We start from the raw sequence: 24,924 nt of genomic DNA on the forward strand, positions 1-24,924 counted from the left end.
ACAGCAGACGACTGGAAAGAACATGGTTTGAATCATGTGCATCTTAGTCTTTAAGCTGGTATCATTACTCTTCAGGAATTTGGAGTAGTCCCTGAGAGCTGACAATCCCAATGTTTTATGTCTCCTGATCTCTTGACTGCTGGTACCAAGGGTGATGACTCTGGATCTATGTAACAGGAAATTGCTGACTATTTAAATCTTTTCTCCATCTATCATAATGGTTTTTACTGACCTAATGGTGAGGATTTCCATTCTCTTCATGTTGCTCTGTAATTCATATTGAAGGGCATAGTCCTTGATCTTCTACAGCAAATATCATCAGGTCCTCTTCATTTCTACAAACAAGGTTGTGTCATCTGCATAATGCAGGTTGTTCTTAAGTCTTCCTCCAATCTTGACGCCACATTCTTCTTCATAAAGTCCAGCTTCTCTAATGATTTTCTCAGCATACAGATGAATAGGCATGGAGAGAGAACAGAGCTCTGGGGCACATCTTTCTTGATTTAAACCAGAAAGTATACCCTTGTTCTGCTTGGACAGCAGCTTCTTGGTCTATGTACTGGTTCTGCACAAGTACAATTTAAGTGTTCTGGGATTCCCATTCTTCTCAATGCTGTTGTTATGTTCCACCACACAGAGACCCTGCGTACAACAGCCCTAAAATCTGCTCTATCTTGAGGCAATTTCATTGTCTCTGACATGTCTACTCTCATTACCACAGTCAGAGTCAATCAATCTCATCCAGAGTCTTCCTCTCCTGTACTGTCCCTTTGCTCTTCCAAGCATCATGTACCTTTCCAAGGAATGGTTCCTCTTTGCAAAATGCCCAGCGTATGTCAGATGGAGTCTCAAAATCCTTACCTCCAAGAAGCAGCCTGGCCTCACCCTCTCCAGGATGAATCAATCTGTTTGTTCTCTTAGCAGTCCATGGTATAGTCAATACTCTTCTCTAGTACCACAACTCAAAGACATCAATTTTTCTTTTATCTTACTTAGTCATTCAGCTATCTGATGCAGAGCAAGTAACTGTGAAGACCATGGCCTGGATCAGGCACACCTTAGTCTCCAGACTGACATCACTGTGTTTCCCAATGCAATTTGTCTTTTGATTTCCTGGCTGCTAATCCCAAGAGTACTGATTGTTGATGCAAGCAAACTGAAGTTGTTAACCATCTCAATCTCTTCATCACCTATCACGATGCTACTAATGAGCCCATTGGAGAATCTTTGTTTTCTTGATGTTGAGCTTCAATCCATATTGAAGACTGCAGTCCCTGACCTGCAGCAAATGCCTCAGGTTCTCATCTGTTTCAGGAAGCAAGACTGTGTCATCTGAATAACGCAGGTTATTGATAAGTCTTCCTCCAATCCTGATATCATATTTCTTCTCACAGAGCTCAGTCTCACTGATTATCTGTTCTGCATAAAGATTGAAAGGGTATGGAGACAGGATGCATCTCTGGTGTTCATCTTTTCTGATTTTGAACCATGTAAGGTTTCCCTGCTCTGTTCTGATAACTGCCTCTTGGTCCAAGGAAAGCTTTCGCATAAGTACAATAAAGTGTTCTAGAAATCCCATTCTTCTCAGAGTTAGCCACAGTTAATTGTGATCCAGTCAAATGACTTTGCATATTTAATGAAAACACAGATAGGCATTCCTATGGTACTCCCTGCTTTCAGCTAAGATCCACCTAACATTGGCTATAATATCCCCGCTGCCACTACCTCTTCTAAATGCAGCCTGCACATCTGGCAGTTCTCTACTGATGTGCTGTTCCAGTAGTTTTTTTTATAATTTTCAGCAGGATCTTGCTTGCATGGGATATTAATGATATTGTTTTATAATTTCCACACTCTGTCGGGTTACCTTTTTTGGAATGGGAACAAATATGGATTGCTTCCAGTCAGTTGGCCAGGTTGCTATCCTCCAGATTTCTTGGCACAACCTTGCGAGCATGTCCAGGGTAGCATCTATTTGTTTAAATATGTCAATTGGTAATACTGCCAATTCCTGGGGCTTTGGTTTTTGCCAATTACTTCAGAGCAGCCTGAACTACTCATCACCATAGGCTTTTGATCATACTTTGTTTCAAGAAATTATTCTGTGTCATCAAATTCTTTTTGGTATAGTGGATCTGTGTATTCCTTCTATCTTCTTGTGATGCTTCCTGGATCATTCTACATTCTGCCCACAACACCCTTAAGTACTGCACCCTGAGGCTTGAATTTGTTCTTCAGTTCCTTCAGCTTATGAAATGCTGAGTGAGTTTGTCATTTGATTTCTGCACATTTCACTCTAATACTTTGCTTTGTCTTCCTGTGCTGCCTTTTGAAATTTCTGTTCAGCTCCTTAATTATCTCAACTTCTTCCCTTTGCTTTGGCTTCTTATGCTTTAGGACAATATGTCAGGATTTCCTCTGACATTCGTTTTGGCCTTTTCTTCTTCCCCCTTTGTAATGATCTTCTGCATTCTTCATGGATGCTATTCTTTATATCCTCTCACAGCTCATCTGGTCTTCGTCCATTAGTATTCAAGGCCTCAAACCTGTTCCTGAGATGGCCTATAAATTCAGGAGGGATAGACTCAAAGTTGAACATTGTTTCTTGAAGATTTGATTTTCTTTAGCTTCAGTTTGAACTTGCATACAAGTTTCAGCAAGTAATTGATGATCTGATCCACAATCAGCAACCTGGCCTAGTTTTCATAGCTGATACTGAGCTTCTCCAATGATTTTCCCCCACATATTAATCAATCTGATTCCTGTGTAGGCTGTCAGGGGAGGTCCATGTGTATAGTCACCATTTAAGATATTTGCAATGAATAAATCATTAATTGTATAGAATTCTATCACTTTGTCACCAAGTTCATATTTCCTGACTACCGATCATTCTTCGCCATTCCCAGCTTTTACATACCAGTCACCTATTACTATTAGTGCATCCTGGTTGCACGTTGAAATTATTTTTACTGCAACTGATAGTATAAGTTATCTATTTCCTTCTCTTTGGCTCTGGTTGTTGGTGCATTAATTAGAATGACAGTGGTATTAACAAGTCTTCCTTTTATGCCTATGAATATTATCATGTCACTCACAACATTGTATTTCAAGATGGATCTAGAAACAGTCTTTTAACATGTTGCCACAAATGACAGCAAATGTGTTTCTTAGCATGGTCGTCAATTTAAAAGTGTGCGGCAACATATTAAACTGTGAATGCAACCCTGTTTTTTCTCACCTTTTCATTTCCAGTATAGTAGATCATATGACTCTCTGATTAAAAATGTCCCCTGCCAATCCACTTCATTTTGCCAATGCCTAGTACATCAGGGTTTATGTGTTCAATTTCTTCCCTAACAACTTCCAATTTTCCTACATTCATACTTCTCACATTCCTCTTTCCAATGATTAGGGTCTGTTTGTCACTGTTCCTCCTGCTCTGTGATTCTCAACATGAAGGCTCATCCTCCAGTGTCATATCTGCTGGTCTAACCTTAGTGTACTCTGTCATACATAAGGTTTTTGAATGTTTATCTGTCAAATATTGCTCTAAAGCTGAACACCCAAATTAAGATAGACTAGGGAAAAGAATTGGCCATTCACTTCTCAATGCTAGCCATGTTTGTTATGATATACAGTCAAATGCCTTTGCATAGTCAATAAAACACAGATAAGACATTCTTCTGGTATTCTTTACTTTCATTCACATTCCATTTGACATTGCAATGGTAACCCTGGGGCCATGCCTCTTCTAAATTTCTGGAAGTTCTCTATCGATGTAGTAAAGGGATTAGTTAGGAGCAAAAGAGAGGTGGAAAGGGAAAACACAAGGGCAGAGGCTCAGAGGAAAAGAACATGATGCGTACTATAAGGGGAAGAAAGACATAACTAGGATGAAGAGGAAGGGGAGAGTGAGCTGAGATGAGGTTAACAGCATCCCACAGAGAAGAGTCATTGGCTATATTAAAGAAACAGGATTTCCCCCACCCCAAGGGTGTCTAAGCACTGAAAAATTCCAGGATTAGATTTACCATTTTAAGCAGTAACTTGCTGCAGTGTGGCATATGGATGACAGGAAGAAGCCAAGATCAGAATTAGGTTATTCTAAGAGCTGAGCTGAGCTGGGCTGGTTGGGGGGGTGTGTGAAGTTCTTGAGTATATCTAGGATAAAGAATCAACGTCTTTTTGGTGATTGCTTGTAAAAGAAGAAGGCAGAGGAAGGAGTCAGATGTGGTTTCATTTTCCAATATGTGTAACTGTATGTGTAGTTAATTATCTGTCATTTATGGAAACAGAAAAATATCTGAGAAGAGGAGCTGTTTACTTGTTTGCAGGGATTAGGGAAAGGAAGGATAGTGGAGGCAGTGCAAAGTTGAGGAACTATTTGGGATAGCAGCTGTGAGAAGTCTTATAGAGTAAACAAGGACCCTGGTTATGTAGGCATTTAGATGTAAGGATCTGGTAGTGAAAAGAAGCCACAAGGTAAAGTAAATAAACACAAGGCAAAGGATAGAGGCCTGAAGAAGGCTTTAAAGGGAGAACAGAGGAGAAGAGGCAGACAAAAGATGAGGATTAAGGTAGTAGAGAGAAAAACAAGAAGAATATGGTATCACAGAAGCCACCAAAGGAAAAGAATATTAAGAAAGAGAATATTTAACAAGGCCAAATGCAGCTAAGAGGAATATTTGGAGAGAATCAATAAAATAATCAGATTCTGATGAAGACTAAAAAATGGCCCTTCGAGTTTGCTACATGGAGATCACTGGTAACTCTGACAAGCCAATTTCAGTGGAATAACAGGTCCAAAGCAAAAGATTTCTACTCTTGCTTTGCTGTTTGGACAGCTGATCTTACTGTGAGCTTCAGAGTTGTGGGTTCACCAATCCTTCCATCTCCTTCCCTTGCTCTGGAATCTATCTTTAGGTTTCTCTTTAGTCCAAGGTCCCCTTCCCAGTGAAATCATTCCGTGTCTGAGTGTAGTCCTCAGCAAAATGTTCTGACACAGTGAGTGTAACAATGGGTTCAGGCACATCAAAGATGGTGAGGATGGCACAGGATAGGGTGAGGTTCTTATCTGCTGTTCACAGGGTGACCATGAGTCATAGTCTACTTGAGTCAGTGTGACACGAGGTGACCATCCAGCCATGTTCCCTGCAGCATTTCCTTGACGCAAACCCAAGAAAGGTCAACCTTTTTTTAAAAAAAAAAATAGTCTTCTTTATTTATGGAGCTCTGGTGGTCTAGTGAGTACAGAGTTGCACTACTCATTCAGTGGCACACGGTTCAAATCCACTAACTGCTCTGTCTCAGAAAGATGGGACATTCCTTCACTTTAAAGTTTACAGCCACTGGAAAACCTGCTTCGGGATTGGCTATGAGCTAGTTCCAACTTTTAACAACATTTAACAACAACATAACCTACTTACAGGTGAACTCTGGTGGCATAGTCCATAGAGAGTTAAACAGCAAACACAATGGCTATGCTTCTCTAGCAGTTTGAACCCATCAGTGGCTCCGAGGCTAAAAGATGGGCAACCTCCTCTGATACAATTTACAGCCTTGGAAATCTGCTAGAGTCAGCTCTGAGTTAGTCCTGACTTGAAGCAATAAGCTTTGGAATTAACTTACTAAGGAGTCCTGGTGGCATCGTGTTTGGCTGCTAACGGAAACATTGGTGGTTAGACCCAACTAACTGTTCTGCAGGAGGAAATCTGGTTGTCTGCCACTATAAAGATCACTGCCCCGAAAACCTAATGGGGCCATGCAACTCATTCCCATATGGTCACTGTGAGTAGGGATTAACTCAATGGTCTACAGTATCAACAGTAATATATCCGTGAGTAGCAACAACCCTGGGAGCAGAAGGCAGATAAGCCTAGCTTGGGGTTAACACACTCTAAAGACCACAAGTCTCCTGAGGCTGGACTGATATTCTACCCTACCTTCTGGCTCAAAAGGAAAATATTGAAGAAATTTTCCTCGATTCTGCTAGCTTTATCACTACAAGCTTTCTGTCTTTTATTTCAGTGAGCCTCCACTTAGAATGATGCTGTAATTTTGAACTGTACACTTATCTTAAATTTGCTAATTTGAAAACACATATGCACACAACTCATCTGTAAGTAAGATTTAACCACCCAGCAATCTGAGTAGCAGACACAAAATTTCATCTGGTATAATATCTAATACTTATGTGAAGCTAATTAAAGATAATTTGGTCTTAATGAGGCAAAGAGAATATAACAGTGTTAATTTAAAAGTGGGCTGATCCATGAAAGTCAAGTAAAATCACCTCCTACTCCTAACATTTCATAAACCTGTAGACTATCTAACAATTCCCACATTGGTATCAGTAGAGGTTAGAATACTCCTTCACGTTTGTCTGATGTTTTATAATTCCTGGTAATCTTCACCTAATTTTCTTACTAGATTCTCCCAACAGCACTGCAGATGCCTGAGGCAGCCATGACCATTCTCAGTGTGCAGAAGAACACACCAGAAAACAGGTCTGAAGCAGGAGAGGGCTGAATGTAGGGCTATGACACTAGACAGATGTGAGGCTCCTAGCATCATGCATCTCACTTCACATTTTCACTACATGGACCCTTAAAAATCTTTAAAGGAACGTTTGGCAATCATGGACTCAAATACACTAACAATCCTGAAAGTGGCCCATTTCATTCTGCACACGTGAGGTCATCATGAGTTGGAGTCAACTGACAGCAACTAGCAAGAAGAGCAACCAAAGAGGAGTCAAAGAAAATACCTGCTGTTTGTAGCACAAACTCAAAAGAAAAACAGAAAATTTCTTATTGTTTTTGCCTCATGATGAAGACACATCTGTCACTCTCATTTAAGAAATCTATGCTGGTTCTTAATGTCACATCATACAAACAGGACTGCAGATAAAGGCTACCACAAAGCAAGGGAAATACATTTAAGAATGATCCTCCTTTTGGGTTGCGATCTGTATTTTCTTTTTCTAACTTTATATTGTAATACATTTCTCACATAAACATATTGGAAGGCAGCTATGCTCACCACTATACTATCAACACAAACATCTTGGATTTATGATACCTTTGATCATTATAATCTCAAACATTAGAGGCACTGGACTCTTCTGGATGTGAAAAGGCCATGTCGTCTGCTAAGGACAACTAACGATACTAACACATGTGCAACTACTATATGAGAAACCAGACAGGATCAGGATGCCAGGGCTCTAACCAGTACTAGGTGGTACTATTCACTCATGGTGGTCTATGAATTTATTTTTTCCTTATAGTAATCAAGGTGTGATTCCTTACAGTAATCAATTCAATACAGATTGCATCTCAACATCAAGAAAAGAAAAATCCTCACCACCAGGCCAACAGCCATCACCATGATAAACAGAGAAAGGATTAAAATTGCTAATGATTTCATCTTGCTCAGATTCACAATCAACAGCCTTGGCACCAGTAGTCAGGAAATTAAAAGAGGAGTTGCATTGGGAAAATGTGTTGTCAAGTACTCTAGAGAGTGTTAAAGAGGAACAGTGTCAGTCTAAAGACTAAAGTACACTTGATCTAAGTTATGGTCTTCTCAATTGGTTGCTATCCATCTGAAAGTTGGAGAATGACTAAGGATGACAGAAGAATTGATGTCTTTTGAGTTGTGATGCTGGAGAAAAGCACTGAATATTCCATGGACTGCTGGGAAAGGAGTAGATACAACATGAGGGTGCTGGTGGCTGATTATGACTTCTACCCACTTCATAAAGGGGAAATGTCTCCATCAATAATTTTTGATAGCAGCAAACAGATAGCTGCTAGGTCAGACATGTCAATCCCATGCTCCTGTACCTCTTTCCATCCATCACTGGCTTCTATATCCACTGCTGACTCACAGATTTAGCTTTCTCTCACAGCTATGGTAGAGGGTGGAGTTTATTAGGGAAATATCGTCCAGTGCAAATCCAGGTTTAGTCCAGCAGTCCCAGGCCAGATTAACAGCAAAACATACTCCTTTATTAGTAAAAGTCCTGGTGTCAGTTTAGCAACATGAATTTAAAAAGTCTCTGGTTTCCTCAATCATCCAGCAGGTTTTGCCTCAGAGCAGTTATATGTCAGTGTCCCCTTCAAGTATCTAGCAAGCAAAACCTTTAACTGTGGCCGGCACAAATGCAAGAAGCCTCTCGTTACACCTTGCTACAGTGTCTCCATAACCTCTCTACCACTATCATCATTAGGGTCTCACTACAGAGTGTGGAAGCATTCCCCTCTTATATTAGTTCCACAGTTGTTGACAATTTGCAAGACCACGTGTCCACAGTTAAGGAAACAGAGGCTAACATAATAGCTAGAAAAGCCAACTTTTAAACTAACACCACAACTGCCAAGAGAACAAACAATTCTGTCTTGGAGAGGTGAAATCAGATTGCTCCTTGGAGGCAAGGATAGTGAAACTCTGTCTTTCATGCTTTGAGCAGGAGGTGCCAGTCCTTGGAGAAGGACATTATACTTGGAAGGGTTGAAGATAGCACAAAAGAGAAGACCCTCAATGAGACAGGTTGACACAATGATTGTGTCAATGGAATGAGTTTTGTCAGAAGTAAGTCTGGTTCAGGATAGGGCAAGGGACAGAGCCGCTGTTTATAGGGTTGCTATGTGTTATAGTCAACTCAGTGGCACATAAAAATATTAACAGCAACAATCTTACATCAAAACATAACTGTAGGAGATCCAAGATGGTGGCGGAGGCAGAGACAACGTGATGAGCTGCGGGAGCAGTGGACCACTTGGAAAAGGGCCATTATGACCCTCTACAGACTTCTGTTTATTAATAATTGAACAGTTAAACAGTTGATGATTGGTCTTCAGTGAGGATTGAGGCTCAACAACAGGAATTCAAGGACATCCAAGGAAGAATGGGTAAGTGCTGCAGCTCCCAACCCCCTCCTGCAGAGCCCACACTGTGCCTCACCGCAGCCGCAGCTCCATGAAGCTTCCACAGCCGGAACCTATGGAATCCCTCGCCCAGGATGGAGGGTGGGCACTGGGCCTCCCCAGGACTGGTGCGGTGGAGCCGCCACACTGCAGCAAAGTGTACTTGTTCCGAGGAGACTTCTTGGAGCCAAGATGGTGGCGGCAGGGGAAGCAGGTGGGCACTGGCCTCCTGTGCGCGAGATGAAGCGCAACCACCAGCCTCCCCTGTGGGAGATGATGTGCGGGAGATGGCTTGCGCTTGCTGGCTACCCACATGGAAGATGGCACTCGCCCAGTGGCTACCTGGGTGGGAGATGGTGTGCGCCGGCCAGCCACCCGTGTGGGAGATGACACTCGGGAGGTGGCTCGCGCCCGCCAGCCACCCACACAGAAGATGGCACGCGCCCGCCAGTTGCCCGCAATGGGGAATGGCACGTGCCCGCCAGTCGCCCATGTGGGAGATAGCGCATGTCTGCTGGCTGCCCCGCACTGGGGGATGGTGCGCACCCGCTGGCTGCCTGTGCAAGAGATGGCGCGCGCATGCCAAGGGATGAAGTGTGCCCGCCGGCTGGCCGCGTGAAGAGATGTCACGCACCCACCCCCACCAGCTGCCCATGAACGAGATGACGCCTGCCTGCCGAGAGATGACACGTGCCCGCAAGTAGCCCAAGCACGAGATGACGCGTGCCCGCCAGTCGTCCATATGGGAGATGATACTTGGGAGATGGCTCGCGCCCACCAGCCACCCACGTGGAAGATGGCATGTGCCCAGCGGCTACCTGTGTGGGGGATGGTGTGCACCTGCTGGCCCACTGGCTACCTGCACACGAGATGACGCGAGCACTCCGAGATGACGCACACCCGCCAAGAGACGATGCGAGCCCTCCTGTCGCCCACGCGCGAGATGACGTGTGCCCACCAGCTGCCCGCGCTGGGGGATGACGCGCACCTACCTCCACAAGCTGCCCACGCACGAGATGACGCGTGCCTGCCAAGAGAGGATGCGCGCTCGCGGGTCGCCCACGCACGAGATGATACGTGCCCGCCGGCCGCCCGCACGGGAGATGACACGCGGGAGATGGTGAGCACCTGCCAGTTACCTGCGCTGGGGGATGGTGTGCGCCCACCAACAACCCGCACAGAAGAGACGACGCGTGCCCCGCCACTCATGAGGGGGACATGTACCCCACCACCTGCAGGTTTGGGTTTCCTTGGAAAACCAGAAAAGATGATCACCTATACAATGGATTGTTGAGTCACTGTGAGTTGTCTACTTGATGACACTTACGTGGCAGCATGTCCAAGAGGACCAACATCCTAAATGCACCACATATTTTGATCTGTTGAATGCTTCTGCCAAAAGATGTTTAGACCTAGGGGGAGCCTGGTCACAATTTTCAGGTTCCCTCTGCCATTTATAAAGGGGGAGGGAAGTGACACCTACTTCAAATCATAGTATGACCACTTATGGGGGGGGAGGGGTAAAAGTGGAGGTGCTGGAATTGGAGATGCTGTCCCTGGCCACACACTCCTCAGTCAGGTGAGGGGACCAGATTAGTGTGGGGGCAAGTAGAGGGGAGTGTACCAGCCAGCCCATGGGGGGTGTTGCCCTGCTCGGGAAGGGTTGTCTTCAGCCCTTCGCTTGGGGCGAGCCGTTAGGGCCCTCTGCCCGGGGCGGGCTGTCCTCAGCCCTCGGCTCAGGGCGAGCCGTCATCACCCTCAGGGTGAGCTCCTCAGGCCCTACCTAGATTGTGCCATCTGACCCCTGGGTAGGAAAAAAAAATGCCTAGGGTATCCAGAGAATTTTATGTAGGCTACTTTCTGCCACCCTCTCCCCTAGTAAACCTGAAAGCAACACCCCCTCTATTTGTAACTCACAAGTTTGTTCTCTCTGGGTTTGCTCCCTTTCCTACAGGTAACCTTACCACTGAGTTTTACTTCAGACCTGACCCTGAACCCAGTGCCAGTGACAAAAAGGAAATACAACTGCCAGCTAAAGAAGCAAAGGAGGATGGAGCCTCTGGGTTCAACCAGCCTTCCCCACTGGACCCACCTGGGAAAACACTTTGCAGTCCAGAGGGGAGCAAATGACAGGAAAATATCTTCTAACAGAACAAGAAGGCAAGCAGCCTTAACCCAAGATCACCAGTAAGGTGATAAAGTGTCCTCCCTTTCCCCTTCACATCAATGCCCCTGTTCAGCATGAAGAAGCCAGAGAGTCGGCATCCAATTCCCAAATCAGTAAGACAGTTGATTTAACTACCATTGGAAAATGCTTGTCATTTTCCTGTAGCAGCTGGTCCCCACTGGATCACTTTCATTTCCTTCACCTGCTCCCCCCACCAACCAATTTCTGCAGCTCTGCAAACTGCATCCCTGCCCATCCTCACCCTTATGCCCCCAACCCTCACCTCCTTGTACCCCCAATTTGTTTTTTCCCCAATAAAAATTAAAAAAAACACCAAAACTGTAGGGCCCTCAAGGTTCTTCAAATGAGTCCTATCTTATTATGGTTTGTTGTAAGTCCACTTTAAAGACAAACAACAAAAAAGTCTACTTATACAGTCATGAAGGGGGAGGAAGAAGGCATCTCTCTAAGTTAGGAACACTGGGTTGAGTTTTTTTGTTTTAGTTTTGATTTTTAAAAACAAAAGCAGCAGTATCTAGAGCAGCACAGGATACTCAAGGGAAAAATAAGCAAATCTCAACAATGGAAGCAAATTCCCCTCCAGAGGCTGCAGCCACACCATGTACCATCTCTATGCCCAACAAAAGGACAAGGTGATCCTGAGGTTTGAATCTGTGCTATGATTCATCCCTGACTCCAAAGCCTTTGGCTCTCTCTACCTGAAAGGAGAAGAAAACCAGATTATAAAATGACTCCTGCTACACAAGGCATTGGGGAGAGCCTTCAAACCATTATTTCTCATTTGTTAAAGAGAAAAACAAAAGGGTATTTTTAAAAAAGCAAAAATATAATACTATACCTACATACTCCTAGACACACTTGAGTATGAAAGAAAAACAAGAAACCTTTAGTTGGAGAGAAGAAAATTCAGTGACCTCAAAGTATGAAGGAGATCAAACCTCTCTTTGGCAGGTCTTCAATCTTGGAAAGGCCAAGAGAGATTGATTACATCAGAAAATCTAAGATCTACCTGTTTAGAATTACACCTTCATACCCTGCAAAGGAGGCCTTGAAGTCAAGATCTAGTAGATAATGATCTTGAATTCCTTATCAACTCAAGTAAATGTACCACCAAAGGTAAGCAAATATTTGAAGGGAACTTTTCTTCCTATGCTTAAATAGGCCTTTAATCTGTCTAGGCACCCAGATAAATAGATTTTAAGAAATAAAATAGTGATCGAGGCTTTTAAAGGACCATCCTAAAAATCAGAAAAGGTAAACCCTAGACAAGTGAACACCACTAAACTGATCAGTTAGCTACACCAAAGAAAAATTCATTCAGAATGAGTCTCATGAGAAAACCCCAGAGGTAACTGCAGAGTCAGAACTGATGAGTGAGGCACTACCTTACCAGCATAAAACAGGGAGACTGTGGGCTGAAATTTATTGAAGTGAACATACAGATAATGTTTCCATGCCCTTTTGTCACTATCCATGATACCACAGCCAGGTAAAAGAATTTTAATGAATCAGTAAGGCCCATCAAAAAGACTGTCAGAATGGATTTCTCAGGAGGAATTTGAAATGTCTGATTTCCAAGGCTCTTTCGCTCCTCATCAGGTCCTGAAAGCTACTGAACCACATAAGGCCTATCAAGCTAAACCTTCACTTAGGAGGGAGAATCATTATACAATGCTGTCATTCTGCAGAATTCGAAGCATTCCTTTATTTAACTATCAAGCAGCTATCATAAGTGATGTTAAGATTTTAAATTGCTTGCAGCAATCAGGGATCATAGGAAACACGCCAAATAATAACAGTGGCTGTCATTTACTGTGTACTTACCATAGCTGTGGTAGATCCTGTCCTAGGTTATTCAACTCTGCTGTCTCATTCAATCTCCATAAAACCCAAAACATAGGTGCTACCATTATTGCTATTATTTTAATGAGGAAATGGAAGCACAAAATTAGTTGTGTGACCAACCCAAGGTAGAAGAGCCAAGGATATAGTTGATATGGAAGAGAATTTGCTCTTAAACACCAAACTTTCCTTACTTTCTAAATGAAAGCACTCTATAGAGTTTCAAAGGTTTGTTTTTAAAGATAACTATAAATAAATAATCATGAATTTTAAAATAACACTTTGAGGGAGAAAAGTTTCAATGGGTTAGAAGATTTCAAATTAATATAAAGATAATTTTTAAAAGTCCAATACCTACCACTCACTCTGTTGATATCTATAGATAGGACCTCATGTACCATCTGCTTGATTAAAAGGAAGAGTGGCTAGTCAATGTAAGCATAAATTGTGCTTTAATTTTCATTATAAAACTAGAGAAGTATTTTTTAAAAGTTTTGGTTAAAAAAAGAAAGGCAGAGGCAAGAGCCACCACAAAATCATTTCTACTGTGGTCCCTGCTCAGCAATTCCTTGAATTCAACATCACTTTCTACACAGATCATTCTTTCCCCATCTAATTCCAGGCAATTTTTATGTCTTTTCATGCCTAGTGATTTCTTGATTATATTGTTATAGTTTTCAGAATACTGCTCTCTCTTCATTTCATTTGGAGTCACCCAGAGCTGAGCTGTAATGTTATACTTCACCAGCAGGTGTCATGACCTGAAACATTATATAATCCAACTTAAAAACTTTAAACTGAGACTTCAGGCTATAGAACACAAAAGTGATTCTAGTTGTACTCAGCGTGAAAGCTTAGAATTCTCTAAACACTAGTGAGCAACATAATTAAGTCAATGCTGACATGAAAGAAAAGCCTACTTATAAATGTTAATACACACCATTACATAAACACATAAAATCAATATATAACAGAGCTAACATTTTTCCTCCCTCTAATTGCCTTTACTTTTAAAATTAAAAACCTATGCTATTAACAAATAATTGCTTTAGGTAAGATATGCATTTTTGATAAAGCTAGGATAAAAAAGATATCACTATAGGAACAGCCAAAAAAAAAAAGCACTCACCACTACTGCCACAGTCTGCACAAGAGAGGAGTTCTTCTGGTTTCTTTTCACGGTTTGATTCTTTAGTTCCTAGACAGAAGCTACATATTGGAATGGGATCGGCACGAGGCTATAACAAGAATGAAATGAAAACGTATTTAGCTTTTCAATTCAAAATGAAAAACGTTAGTATAAAAAGATTTCTTTTGAATTTTCCTTCACAAAGAGGAACTGCTGAATAAAGTAATCAAATCAACATTTTCTACCAACAACAAAATATCTTCAATTATTGGATCTTAAAGTATTGACTTAATGCATTTAAGAACCGTATATAAGACTCAAGTTGGAAATAACTTTTATTAAGACATTTTTAAGTTATAGAAGCTATCAGACATATACTTAGCATTTCAACAGTTCCCACAAATCTATATGCCTATAATAAATCAATCAACCTATTAAGCAATATAGTCTATGAGTATCATCCATTAGGTCAGAATTATTTAATGAAACTTTATCAAACATTATAATACAGGTAACCATTATTCATTAAATACTGAACATATAATATTGAGGTATATAGTGTATGACATTATTATTAAAGGAGTTAGAACTAACAAGAACTTTAAAAAGCACTTAAGAGATGAGAAGATGCAAAGACAATGAAGAAGGCATTTCTGACACCAAAGTTTTCTGAAGGAAACCATACGAAGAAGCCACACAAATGGAGAAGTTCTCAATATCTGACATTATCACTTTATAAAAGAAACAGCAAAACATTTGTCTAACCCCCTAACACTCTTTTATTCTCACTATGGAAATTGCTTTTAACAATGTATAAATCTACATACATTTCAGCATCTCCATTGTTACTACCACCAGCAATACCAGTGTTAACCATCCACATGAACAGTTGGGCTGTGCCTACAGATCTGGACACATCAGTCTGAGCAGCCAAAATGGCATTAGAAAGGAAATTTCACTGTGTATTCCAAGCCTTCACACAACATTGTCTGCTAGCCATCTGAATGTTACTATGAAGCTTTTATATATGAATTAAGAAATAAAAAAAAAATCAAGGCAAGAAAACAGCATAATCAGAAGTGTTACATAAAGTAAATCTAAAACAATATTTTATTAAGTCTAACTCTTAATATATACCAGTATAGAATTAACTATAGCTTTACACATAACGTTTATTCTTTCTACCCTAAAGGTCTAACATGTTGGTGGGTACACAGTAAATATTCAAGATACACTTGCTAACAGAATATATGGAACATATGCAAGTTCAAAACATAAACAAATCAATCTCCTCTCTAAGATAGTGTTTCAAATTGTTATAATGATTTCAACAAATGTCTGGGTTCATTGTGACAACATGTCATGAAAACACGAATTAATCTTATGGCTTAAGCATTCACAGAAATGTTCAATACGATTTAATTTTATCTTACAATATGTTCCTTTATTATCATGTCTTTATTTTCAGTTTAATTTGTTCTTTAATGTGCACAGCCTTTACTTTTGTAAAAATGTATTTTGTACCCCAGCTAAAACGTAGAGCATAAATCATGATGTACTAGAAAAACTCAGAAAGACAAGCTACATCAAATTGGTCACTGACTCCAGCCACAGTATTTTAAATGCCAGATAATCGGCGCTGCATAATTATGGATCCATAGTTATTACTTGCAACTGCTCAACTGCAGTACCTTGGGAACACTTTTGTTCCTTTAAATAGCAATTAAAAGAACAATCTGGTTTTAAAGTGACAACATTCCCCTGATAGATTCTAGCTAAAACCCAGGGCTTATACTAATGGGATTCCTGCTTTCATTTGATATAATGATGTTCAAAACATTGCTGCCATCCTTGCAGTGCTAAATAATTTACAAAATGCCACATATCATTCATGCAATGAAACAAATCCAAATCTGCAATCCCATTTTTTGTTCCCAGATGAATTTTTAGCTTTAAGAAAGACATGGCCATCAGCCAGCATTCATGTTCATTTTTCGTTTTTAACTAAAGGTAACACAAAGGACAAAGGTTGTTAATAGTTCATGGCCAGAAAGACTGATGTCCCGCACTCTGCCCAATAATAAAAGGCATAGATGCTAGCGCTACATTCAAGTGAGCTTCACCACCATGATCTATGCTCACAACCATTTATTTTAAGGATAACTATCTCACAATACTCTATAAAATCACTGCATTATACAAAAATGTCTGCCCTGCTGAATTATTGATAATTCAAAGCACTTTTTGCTAACCTCAGTGTAGCTGAGTCTAATTAAGTTTAAAAAATTGTCACTTGTGTGAAATGAAACTTTTACAGTAATGCATGTAAATGGGTCACAGAATTATTATGATTCCCTACTCTCAATCAAACTATATAAAACTGTTTCAAAAAACAATCTCTTGTAATAGATTAAAACGAACAGCAATCAGAAAGACGTAGGTATGTGTGGGTGGTGTCTTATTTAAGGGGTCTGAAAACAGAACCAAACATCTCTAAATTCTTAGTTATATTCTTTGAGATTGCAAATTTCAAATCTGTTGATCACACCTCATCAATATGCCTGAATATTTAAAAATTATTCTAAGAATCAGTTTCAACATTAGAAATCAGTCTAAACATGAAAACATATCCAGGAACTAAGCTGTGGAGGCAGTTCTTCCTGCCTCCTTAAGCAATGGTCCTGGGGCAGTTTGGTAAGCTCCGAGGGATCTCATTTAATCATTTAACATTCTTTTCAAAGATGCGTATTATCATTCCCATTTTAGGGAGGCAGGGGGAGCCTGGAGCTCTGAGAAGTTATGTTACTTTGTAAATTTGCAGAGGTTCAAGCAGGGAGCTATGATTCAAACATAAACCTGCCTTCTTCAAAGCCCACTTCTCACCTTTGCTATCTGCCCTCCTGTTCTCTTTCTCAGAAAAGCAAGTATTTTACAATTAGCATTGGTGGCAAGAGCTCATCTAATATCTCATTATTTTTTTTAATTAATTTTAATGAAAGTTTACAGAGATTTTGGATTTCCATTCATTCTCTGTTGCACTTTTCTCCCTGCCCACCCCTCCCCCACATTTGCTCTTCTCTCTGAAAGGTAAAAAACAAATTCTTTCATTGTTATACAATCCCTCCCCCCAAGTCTACTCCAATATGCAGCCTTCATTCTGGACTCCTGTCATGACAGTAAAACCTAATCATATATCCTTTCTAAACAGTTCTCTCCCTCATCTATTTCAATGCAGTATACATTATTTATCCACTCTTTCTCAGTCTCCCTTCAACCCCGATGTCAGTCCCGTTTTACAACAGTGGCTCTATGCAATATTTGTCCTTTTGTGATTGAGATATTTCATTCAGCATAATGTCCCCCAGGATCACTCTTTTGTATAATATTTCATGAGTTCCTTGTTTTTCAATGCAGTATAGTATTCCATTATGTGAATATATCAGAGTTTCTCTATCCATTTGTTTGTTGATGGGCACTTAGATTGTTTCCAATTCTTTGTTAACTAACTGCAACTGTAAAATACAGAACAAATAAGCACTTTTAAAAATGCAGACATTAACACTTGCATTATATAAAGAACTGAATTTAAATGGTGCTCACTGAGCTTCAGGTTTCTTCATTTGCACAAGGACACACAATAGCCAAGTTGTCAAGCCTAAAAGTTGTTGAAATGTAAACATGAGTACATGTGTCAACATATTTTGTAAGATATAAAGTTTTCTTCAAATTGTGTTATAATGACTGTAAAATTCATTAATAAAAAAGACTGAACAACCAACATTAAGTCCATAATGAACATCAAATAGTTTTGGAGTTTAAAATTACTATATATAAGATAGAATCTTTGAGTCACCATAATAAATATTAACCTTAGAGGATTTTTTTTTAAAAGAATGAATTAACCAAGAAATACCGGAATAGGGAAGAAAATGCCTCGGTGACAACCAAGAGGTCTGCCACTGATTTAATAAAAGAATACTAAAAAAATAAGACAGCAAATAAGAAAAGCACAAACATAAAACCTTAAGGGGGGGAAAAAAAAGAACAGAGATGAATATAAATCCTTTACCCCTAAAATGATAATGCTCATCTTTGGAGCAAGTATGTTACATTTTAACTTAAGCACTAAATTCAGTAACTTCAAAATAAGTTACATAAAAAGGTTGTTTTATGACATCCAGTGTTTTAATTTGTACTCCTTTGTTATTTTTAAATTTTTTATTTTATACTGATTTATTTACAAAGTTCACTGTTTCACACAAATGTCTTTGTCTTTTTTTTAAAAAAAAAATACTTATTTACAAAGTTCTTTTACATTGCTTTTCACATTGGATCTTACCCACTGCCTTCACCCCTGCCCGCCATCGAATTGTTCCACACTATAATTAACCACCCCCCTCCTCATCCCTCTGCTCCCACCCTCCCCTCCTCTTTTTTTGTACTAAAATCTGAAACTTATAGGTTGGGGAATGCTTTGCTGTTTAACAAAATTCTTTTTTTGTTTTGTTTTTTTACAAAATGCTTTTTTAAAGTGTCACACTTGTGCCAAATGCCAAACACAAATCCTATGACCCAGGTCTGGCAGCCCTGTCATCATATTAAAGAATATTGGGTTATATAAAGAAGAATGAGTCATCAACAACTAGTTTTATGCAGATGACACAATCTTATGTAAGGAAAGCAAAGAAAACGTGAAGCACTTGCTGCAGAAATATCAAAGACTACAGCCTTCAATACGGATTACATCTCAACATTAAGAAAATAAAAATCCTCACCACTGGAACCATAGGCAGTATCATGAGAGATGGAGAAATGATTGATGTTGTCAATAATTTCATTTTACTTGGATCCACAATCAATACCCATGGTAATATCAGTCATAAAAATCAAAAGATGTGCTGCAACGGAGAAAATCTGCTGTTAAGGACCACTCTAAAGGGCAAGGATGTCAGTTTAAAGACAGAGGTGCACCTGGTCTTTACAAGTACTTCCTATGCATCTATAAGTTGGACAATGAATAAAGGCGACAGAAACATCAACATCTTTGAATTGCAGAGCTGGGAAGAAGTTATCAACAGCCAAAAAAACAAAACAAATCTCTTAGAAGTATAACTAGGTTCTTAAAGGATGGTGAAATGTCCAATCAGATATTTTGGGAATATAGTCACGAAGGACTAGTCCTTGTAAAAAGACATCAGTGCTGGAAAAGATGTAGAGGCAGAGAAAGAGAGGAAGGCTCTCCACAAGGTGGACTGACATAATGATTATAACAATGGGCTTGAGCACAAGATTGTGAGGATGGCACCTAGGATATGGTAAGTACGGTTCAGATCTGTGTTCTCTGGGTCACTATGGGTCACTGACGTAACAACAACATGGTTAGATAGCTCTAAGATCTGGGGATAGCCTGCTACCTCCAAACCCTTCAATCTCCCATTTTCTGGTGGTTTTTCCCTAATTTCCTTTAATTAAAAAAAAAACAACAAACACCAAAACTACCCTTCTAACACACACTTCCTGTTCCCTTTGGATGAGATAATGACTGACATCCACATTATGCTGAATGATTAAGGAAAATAAATTAATCCTCACTCCTGAGTCTATCTTCACATTTTTGCCCCCTCATCCTTATTAAGAATCAGATGGTTTGCCCCTAAAACAGTTTAGGTCAATGGTATTTTTTATTTTAATTATATTGCTCAATATACATGTAATTTACACAGTATAGGTATAAAAGTCATTCCTTTGAAAATCTGGTTAAATGATAAAGATTATTTCTTTTTATCTTCAGATATATGCACCAACAAGCAGAGACAACGAAGAGGAAATAGAAGATTTCTATCAATTTTTGCAGTCAGTGATCAATCGAACATGCAGTCAAGATGCATTAATAATAATGGGTGACTGGAATTGAAGTTGGGAACAAAGAAGTATCAGTAGTGGGAAAACATGGACTTTGGGACAGAAATGAAGCTGGAGATAGAATGATTGAATTTTGTACAATCAACAATTTATTACTTTCAAATACATTTTATAAGAAACATAAACACTCAAATCCAAGGGAACCAAAATACGGCCTTGAGTCTAGCCCCCCTGAATTTCAAAACCATCTCAGGAACAGGTTTGAGGCCTTGAACATCAATGAGTGAAGACCAGATGAACTGTGGGAGGATATATATCGTCCAGGAAAAGTGCAAAAGGTGGAACAAAGAGGAGGAAGAAAAGGCAAAAATGGATGTCAGAAAAATGGAGCACCAAGAAGCCAAAGCAGAGGGAAGATATCAAGATATTAAAGAACAGAAGATTTCAAAAGGCAGCGTGGGAAGACAAAGTAAAATATTACAATGAAATGTGCAAGGAGCTTAGAGTCAGAAAATCAAGAGAGCTGAACTCGCTCAGCATTTCTTAAGCTCAAGGGAGCTGAAGAACAAATTCAAACCTTGAGCTGCAATACTTAAGGATGCTTTGGGCAGAATATTAAATGATCCAGGAAGGATTAAAAGAAGATGGAAAGGGTATACAGAGTTATTGTACCAAAAGAAATTAGTAGGCACAGTAGAATTTAATGAAACAAGATATGAGCAAGAACCTATGGTGATGAAGGAATAAGTACATGCTGCTTTAAAAGAATTTGCAAATAATAAGGTCCCAGGAATTGATGGTATATCATTTGACGTGTTTCAACTAACAGATGCTGCCTTAGATGTGCTCATCAAGTTTTGTCAAGAAATCTGGAAAACAACCACTTGTCCAACTGACTGGAAGAGATCTATATTTGTTCCCATTCCAAAGAAAGGTGATCCAATAGAGTGTGGAAATTATCAAACAATATCCTTGATATCACATGCAAGCAAGATTCTGCAGAAGATTATCCAAAAACGACTGGAACAGCACATTGACAGAGAACTGCCAGAAGTAGAGGCTGGATTTAGAAATTGTCGTGGTTCTAGGGATATTATAGCTAATGTTAGCTAGATCTTGGCTGAAAGCAGGGAGTACCAGAGGAATGTCTATCTGTGTTTTATTAATTATGCAAAGGTGTTTGACTGTGTGGATCACAACAAACTGTGGCTAACTTTGAGAAGAATGGGAATCCAGAACATCTGATCGTGCTAATGCGAAACCTATACCTGGACCAGGAGGCAGTCATCAGAACAGAGCATGGGAACATTGCAGATTCAAAATTGGGAAGGTTGTACCCCAGGAATGTGTCCTATCTCCATACCTTTTCAATCTACATGCAGAATAGATTATCCAGGAGGCTGGGCTGTATGAGGAGAAATGTGGCATCAGAATTGGAGGAAGATTCAACAACAATCTGCGTTATGCAGATGACACAACCCTGCTGGCTGAAACTGCAGAGGACCTGAAGTACTTGCTCCAGAAGGTCAAGGACTATAGCCTTCAATATTGATTGAAGGATTGATGCTCAATATCATGAAAAAAAAGATACTCACCACTGGGCCAATTGGCAGCACCATAATAGATGGTGAAGAGACTAAGACTGTTTACAGCTTTAGTTTGTGTGACTCCACAATCAATACTCTTGGCATAAGCAGTCAAGAAATGAAAAGATGTTTTGCGACGAGAAAGTCTTCTGTTAGGGACCTCTCCAAAGTACTGAAGAGCAATGATGTCACTCTGAAGACTAAGGTGCACCTGATAAAGGCCACGGTATTTCCAATCACTTGCTATGCATCAGAGAGCTAGGGATGACAGAAGGACAATTGATGTCTTTGAGCTGTGGTATTGGAGAAGAGTATTGAATGTATCATGAATTACTAAGAAAATGAAGTTTCATCCTAGAGAGGGTTAAACTGGGCTGCTCCTTGGAGGCAAGGATTCTGAAACTTCATCTGACATATTTTGGACATGTTGCAAGGAGGGACCAATCCTCGAGGGGGACGTCATGCTTGAGAGGGTGGAGGGATAGTGCAGGAGGGGAAGACTCTCTATGAGGTGGATTGATTCAATGACTGGGGTAATCAGGGAAGGTGTGTCAGAAACAGTGAGAATGGCACAGAATAGAGCAGGGTTTAGGGCTATTGCACTTGGGGTCACTGAGCTGCAGGTGACTCGATGGCACATAACAACATTGTGATATGAGTTGAAAGTTTACACTAGAAAATGAATTTTCCATTCATATTTTGGTTTCTGACCTTAATTATAATAAAACAGTTTAACCACACTTTTCCGCCTTCTCTCTGTGGTTCTTTTTTTCACTAATTCCTCTACTGAAGCTCTTTCTGCTTTAGCTTTTTCCCTGGGTGCACACTGCCCTTTCCAACTTGCACGAGTGAGCACCTCCCTGGTGTGACTGTTCTCCTTATAGTCCTTATATTGCTCAGGTGCAAGTTAAGCTGTAGCTTCTGAGAGTTTTATTCCAGGCTTGAAAGATAACTAAGGGTCACAGTCTCAGGGGTTCCACTAGTCTCAATCTGACCAGGTGACTTAGTTATTTTATGGGCTTTTTATTTGCTTTATGCCATATTTCTCCCTCACTCTATCCAGGATCTTCTACTGCAGTCCCTTTAAGAGTAGTCAGTAGGGTCCACCTGATTCTATTCTCGGGGTTGTGGAGTTTGAGGTTTGCACAGCCCTTTAAGTCTTCTGGACTAATCATTTCCATGCATTTCTGATGACGTAGTCCACATAGAGTTACACCGCCAACTCAAAGGCCATACCTGCTTGGCAGTTTAAATCCACCAGCAGGTCCGAGGATGAAAGATGGGTATCTCCTCTAGGGCACTGTACAGCCCTGGAAACCTGGTGGTTGTCAGCTATGAGCTAGTTAAACGAGTGTCTTCCAGAAAGAGACCAGTAGTAGCTGCACTTCTGACGGTGCTTTTAAGACCCCAGCTACTATTCACCAAAATAGGATTTATGAAACATTTTCTTTGTAGATGATTCTATATCAACTGACCCTGCTGTTCTTCATATTGTACAGGGGCCTCAGGTCTCATTTTATTTTGTGGCTGACTCAGATATTACCCATCTGAACGGCTATCCCCGACCATTCTCTCTGAAACTGCATTCCAAAAGCATGCCCCTACATTCTTTGCTTTATAAGACTTATCGCTAATAAGGTATTATGAATTATTTATTTGCGTATCTTTTTTCCCTTATTAAGTGGTAAGCTTCATCATGTGGTAGGGACTTTGCTCATTGATATATCCCTCATTGCAAAATACATTTGTTGAATAAATGAATGAGCAAGCTGCTTTCAGTGGGCATCACACAATGTTGCAGCTGTTGCTGGCTATCACTGTGTTGACTCCAGCTCATAGCACCCCTACTGCCATCAGCACAAAACCCTGCCCATCCTCATAAAATCTGTGCTGTGCTTACACTCACTGCTGCAGTCACTGTACCAATCTTTTCTTTTTCACTGACCTTTTACTTTTCTAAGCATGAAGCCATTCTCCAGAACTGCTCTTCCTGATTACATGCTCAACATAGGTAAGACTAGGCTGCATTATCTTTGCTTCCAAAAAGTCTTCTGGGTGAACTTCTTCCAAGGCAGTCTTGTTATTTTAGCACTCCATGGTATATTCAATATTCTCTGCCAAGACCACAAATCAAAGGCATCGATTTTTCTTCATTTTTCAGCAGTAGCCCCTATACTGCTGCTACCTCCAAGGAAGGGGTCCCAGTACTCCCAGCAATTGTCTGTACTCCACAGGGATCAACCTGCCCAGCTACACATTGTCCTCATGATGAGGTGCAGGTTAGGACACTGTGGCCCACAGGGTTTTTACTGCTCATTTTTGGAATCAGATTGGAAGGCTGTTCTTCCTAGTCCACCGTGGTCTGGAAACTCTGCCAACATCTGCTCAGTATCACAGAAGCACGCAAGCTTCCACCAACAACTGGTAGTTGTGCAGAGGTATACTGACTTGGCGCTGAACCTAGGCTTCCCAAATGGAAGGCAATTATTCTACCACTGAACTATGATTACTACCTTAATAGTCACTACAGGTAGAAATAAATTAGATAAGATTTGGGCCACCATCAGTAACTAGTTTCAACACACACTTTCTATATCCTCTCAGGGGGAAAAAAACCCAACCCCCCCCCCAAAAAAAACACACCAAGAAGGACTATAATAGACTATAATGAGAGTGGCAAAAGATAAGCAGAGCATAAATCTGGCCTATTTTTTTTATTTTTTTAAAAAAAAGTTTAAACATCAGTGTGAAGACTAAGGTGCACCCAATTCAAGCCGTGGTCTTTTAAAAAACTTGCCATGCATTAGAGAGCTGGCAAATGTCAGAGGTTGTCAGGAGAAGAATTAATGCTTGGATAAAAGTATAGGATGGTAAAAAAAACCAAATAGATTACATCTTGCAGAAGGTGTAGCCAAGGGTTTCTTAAGAGGCAAAGATGACAAAGCTTTGTCTCAAAAACTTTGGGCCTGTTGCTGGAGAGGCGACATCATGCTTAGAAAGGTGTAGAGTTGGCGAAAGAGAGGAAGACTCTCAACCAGATGGATTGAAAACAGTGACTGCTGCAATGAACTCAAGTATATCAGAGACAATGAGGATGGCACAGGATAGGACAAGTTTCAGATCTGCTGTTAACAGAGTCACTGTGAGTTGTACTTGATATGACAGCACCTGGCAATAACAATGTGTATTTAAAAGAAATTATTTTCTAACCAATTGCATAGAGATTATAGCTATTCGTTACCAGGCACTACGTGGAAAAGTTACTGTTGAGGAGTTCAGAATTTCTACCAGAAGTGATGAAAACTACTGGAAATGAACAATGATAATGGCAGTAGCACAGCACAGTAAAAGTAGTGTCACTGGATTATACACTTAAATTTAAACTGC

At 40.3% G+C, this 24,924-nt stretch overlaps 1 protein-coding gene across 3 annotated transcripts in view; it reads right to left on the reverse strand.

The window, feature by feature from the left end:
• Window positions 1-24,924, reverse strand: part of KAT6B (K(lysine) acetyltransferase 6B) — a 288,543-nt gene that overhangs the window by 83,205 nt on the left and 180,414 nt on the right. For all 3 annotated transcript variants that reach the window (XM_006887508.1, XM_006887507.1, XM_006887506.1), the window contains exon 4: window positions 14,090-14,198. In XM_006887508.1, coding sequence (XP_006887570.1) covers window positions 14,090-14,198 — 109 coding nt within the window. The remainder of the gene's footprint in view (window positions 1-14,089; window positions 14,199-24,924) is intronic.

The sequence above is a fragment of the Elephantulus edwardii genome, unplaced genomic scaffold, assembly GCF_000299155.1.
Source record: "Elephantulus edwardii isolate Elephantulus edwardi_28Jun2011 unplaced genomic scaffold, EleEdw1.0 scaffold00058, whole genome shotgun sequence".
In the NCBI taxonomy this organism is placed as follows: Eukaryota; Metazoa; Chordata; class Mammalia; order Macroscelidea; family Macroscelididae; genus Elephantulus; species Elephantulus edwardii.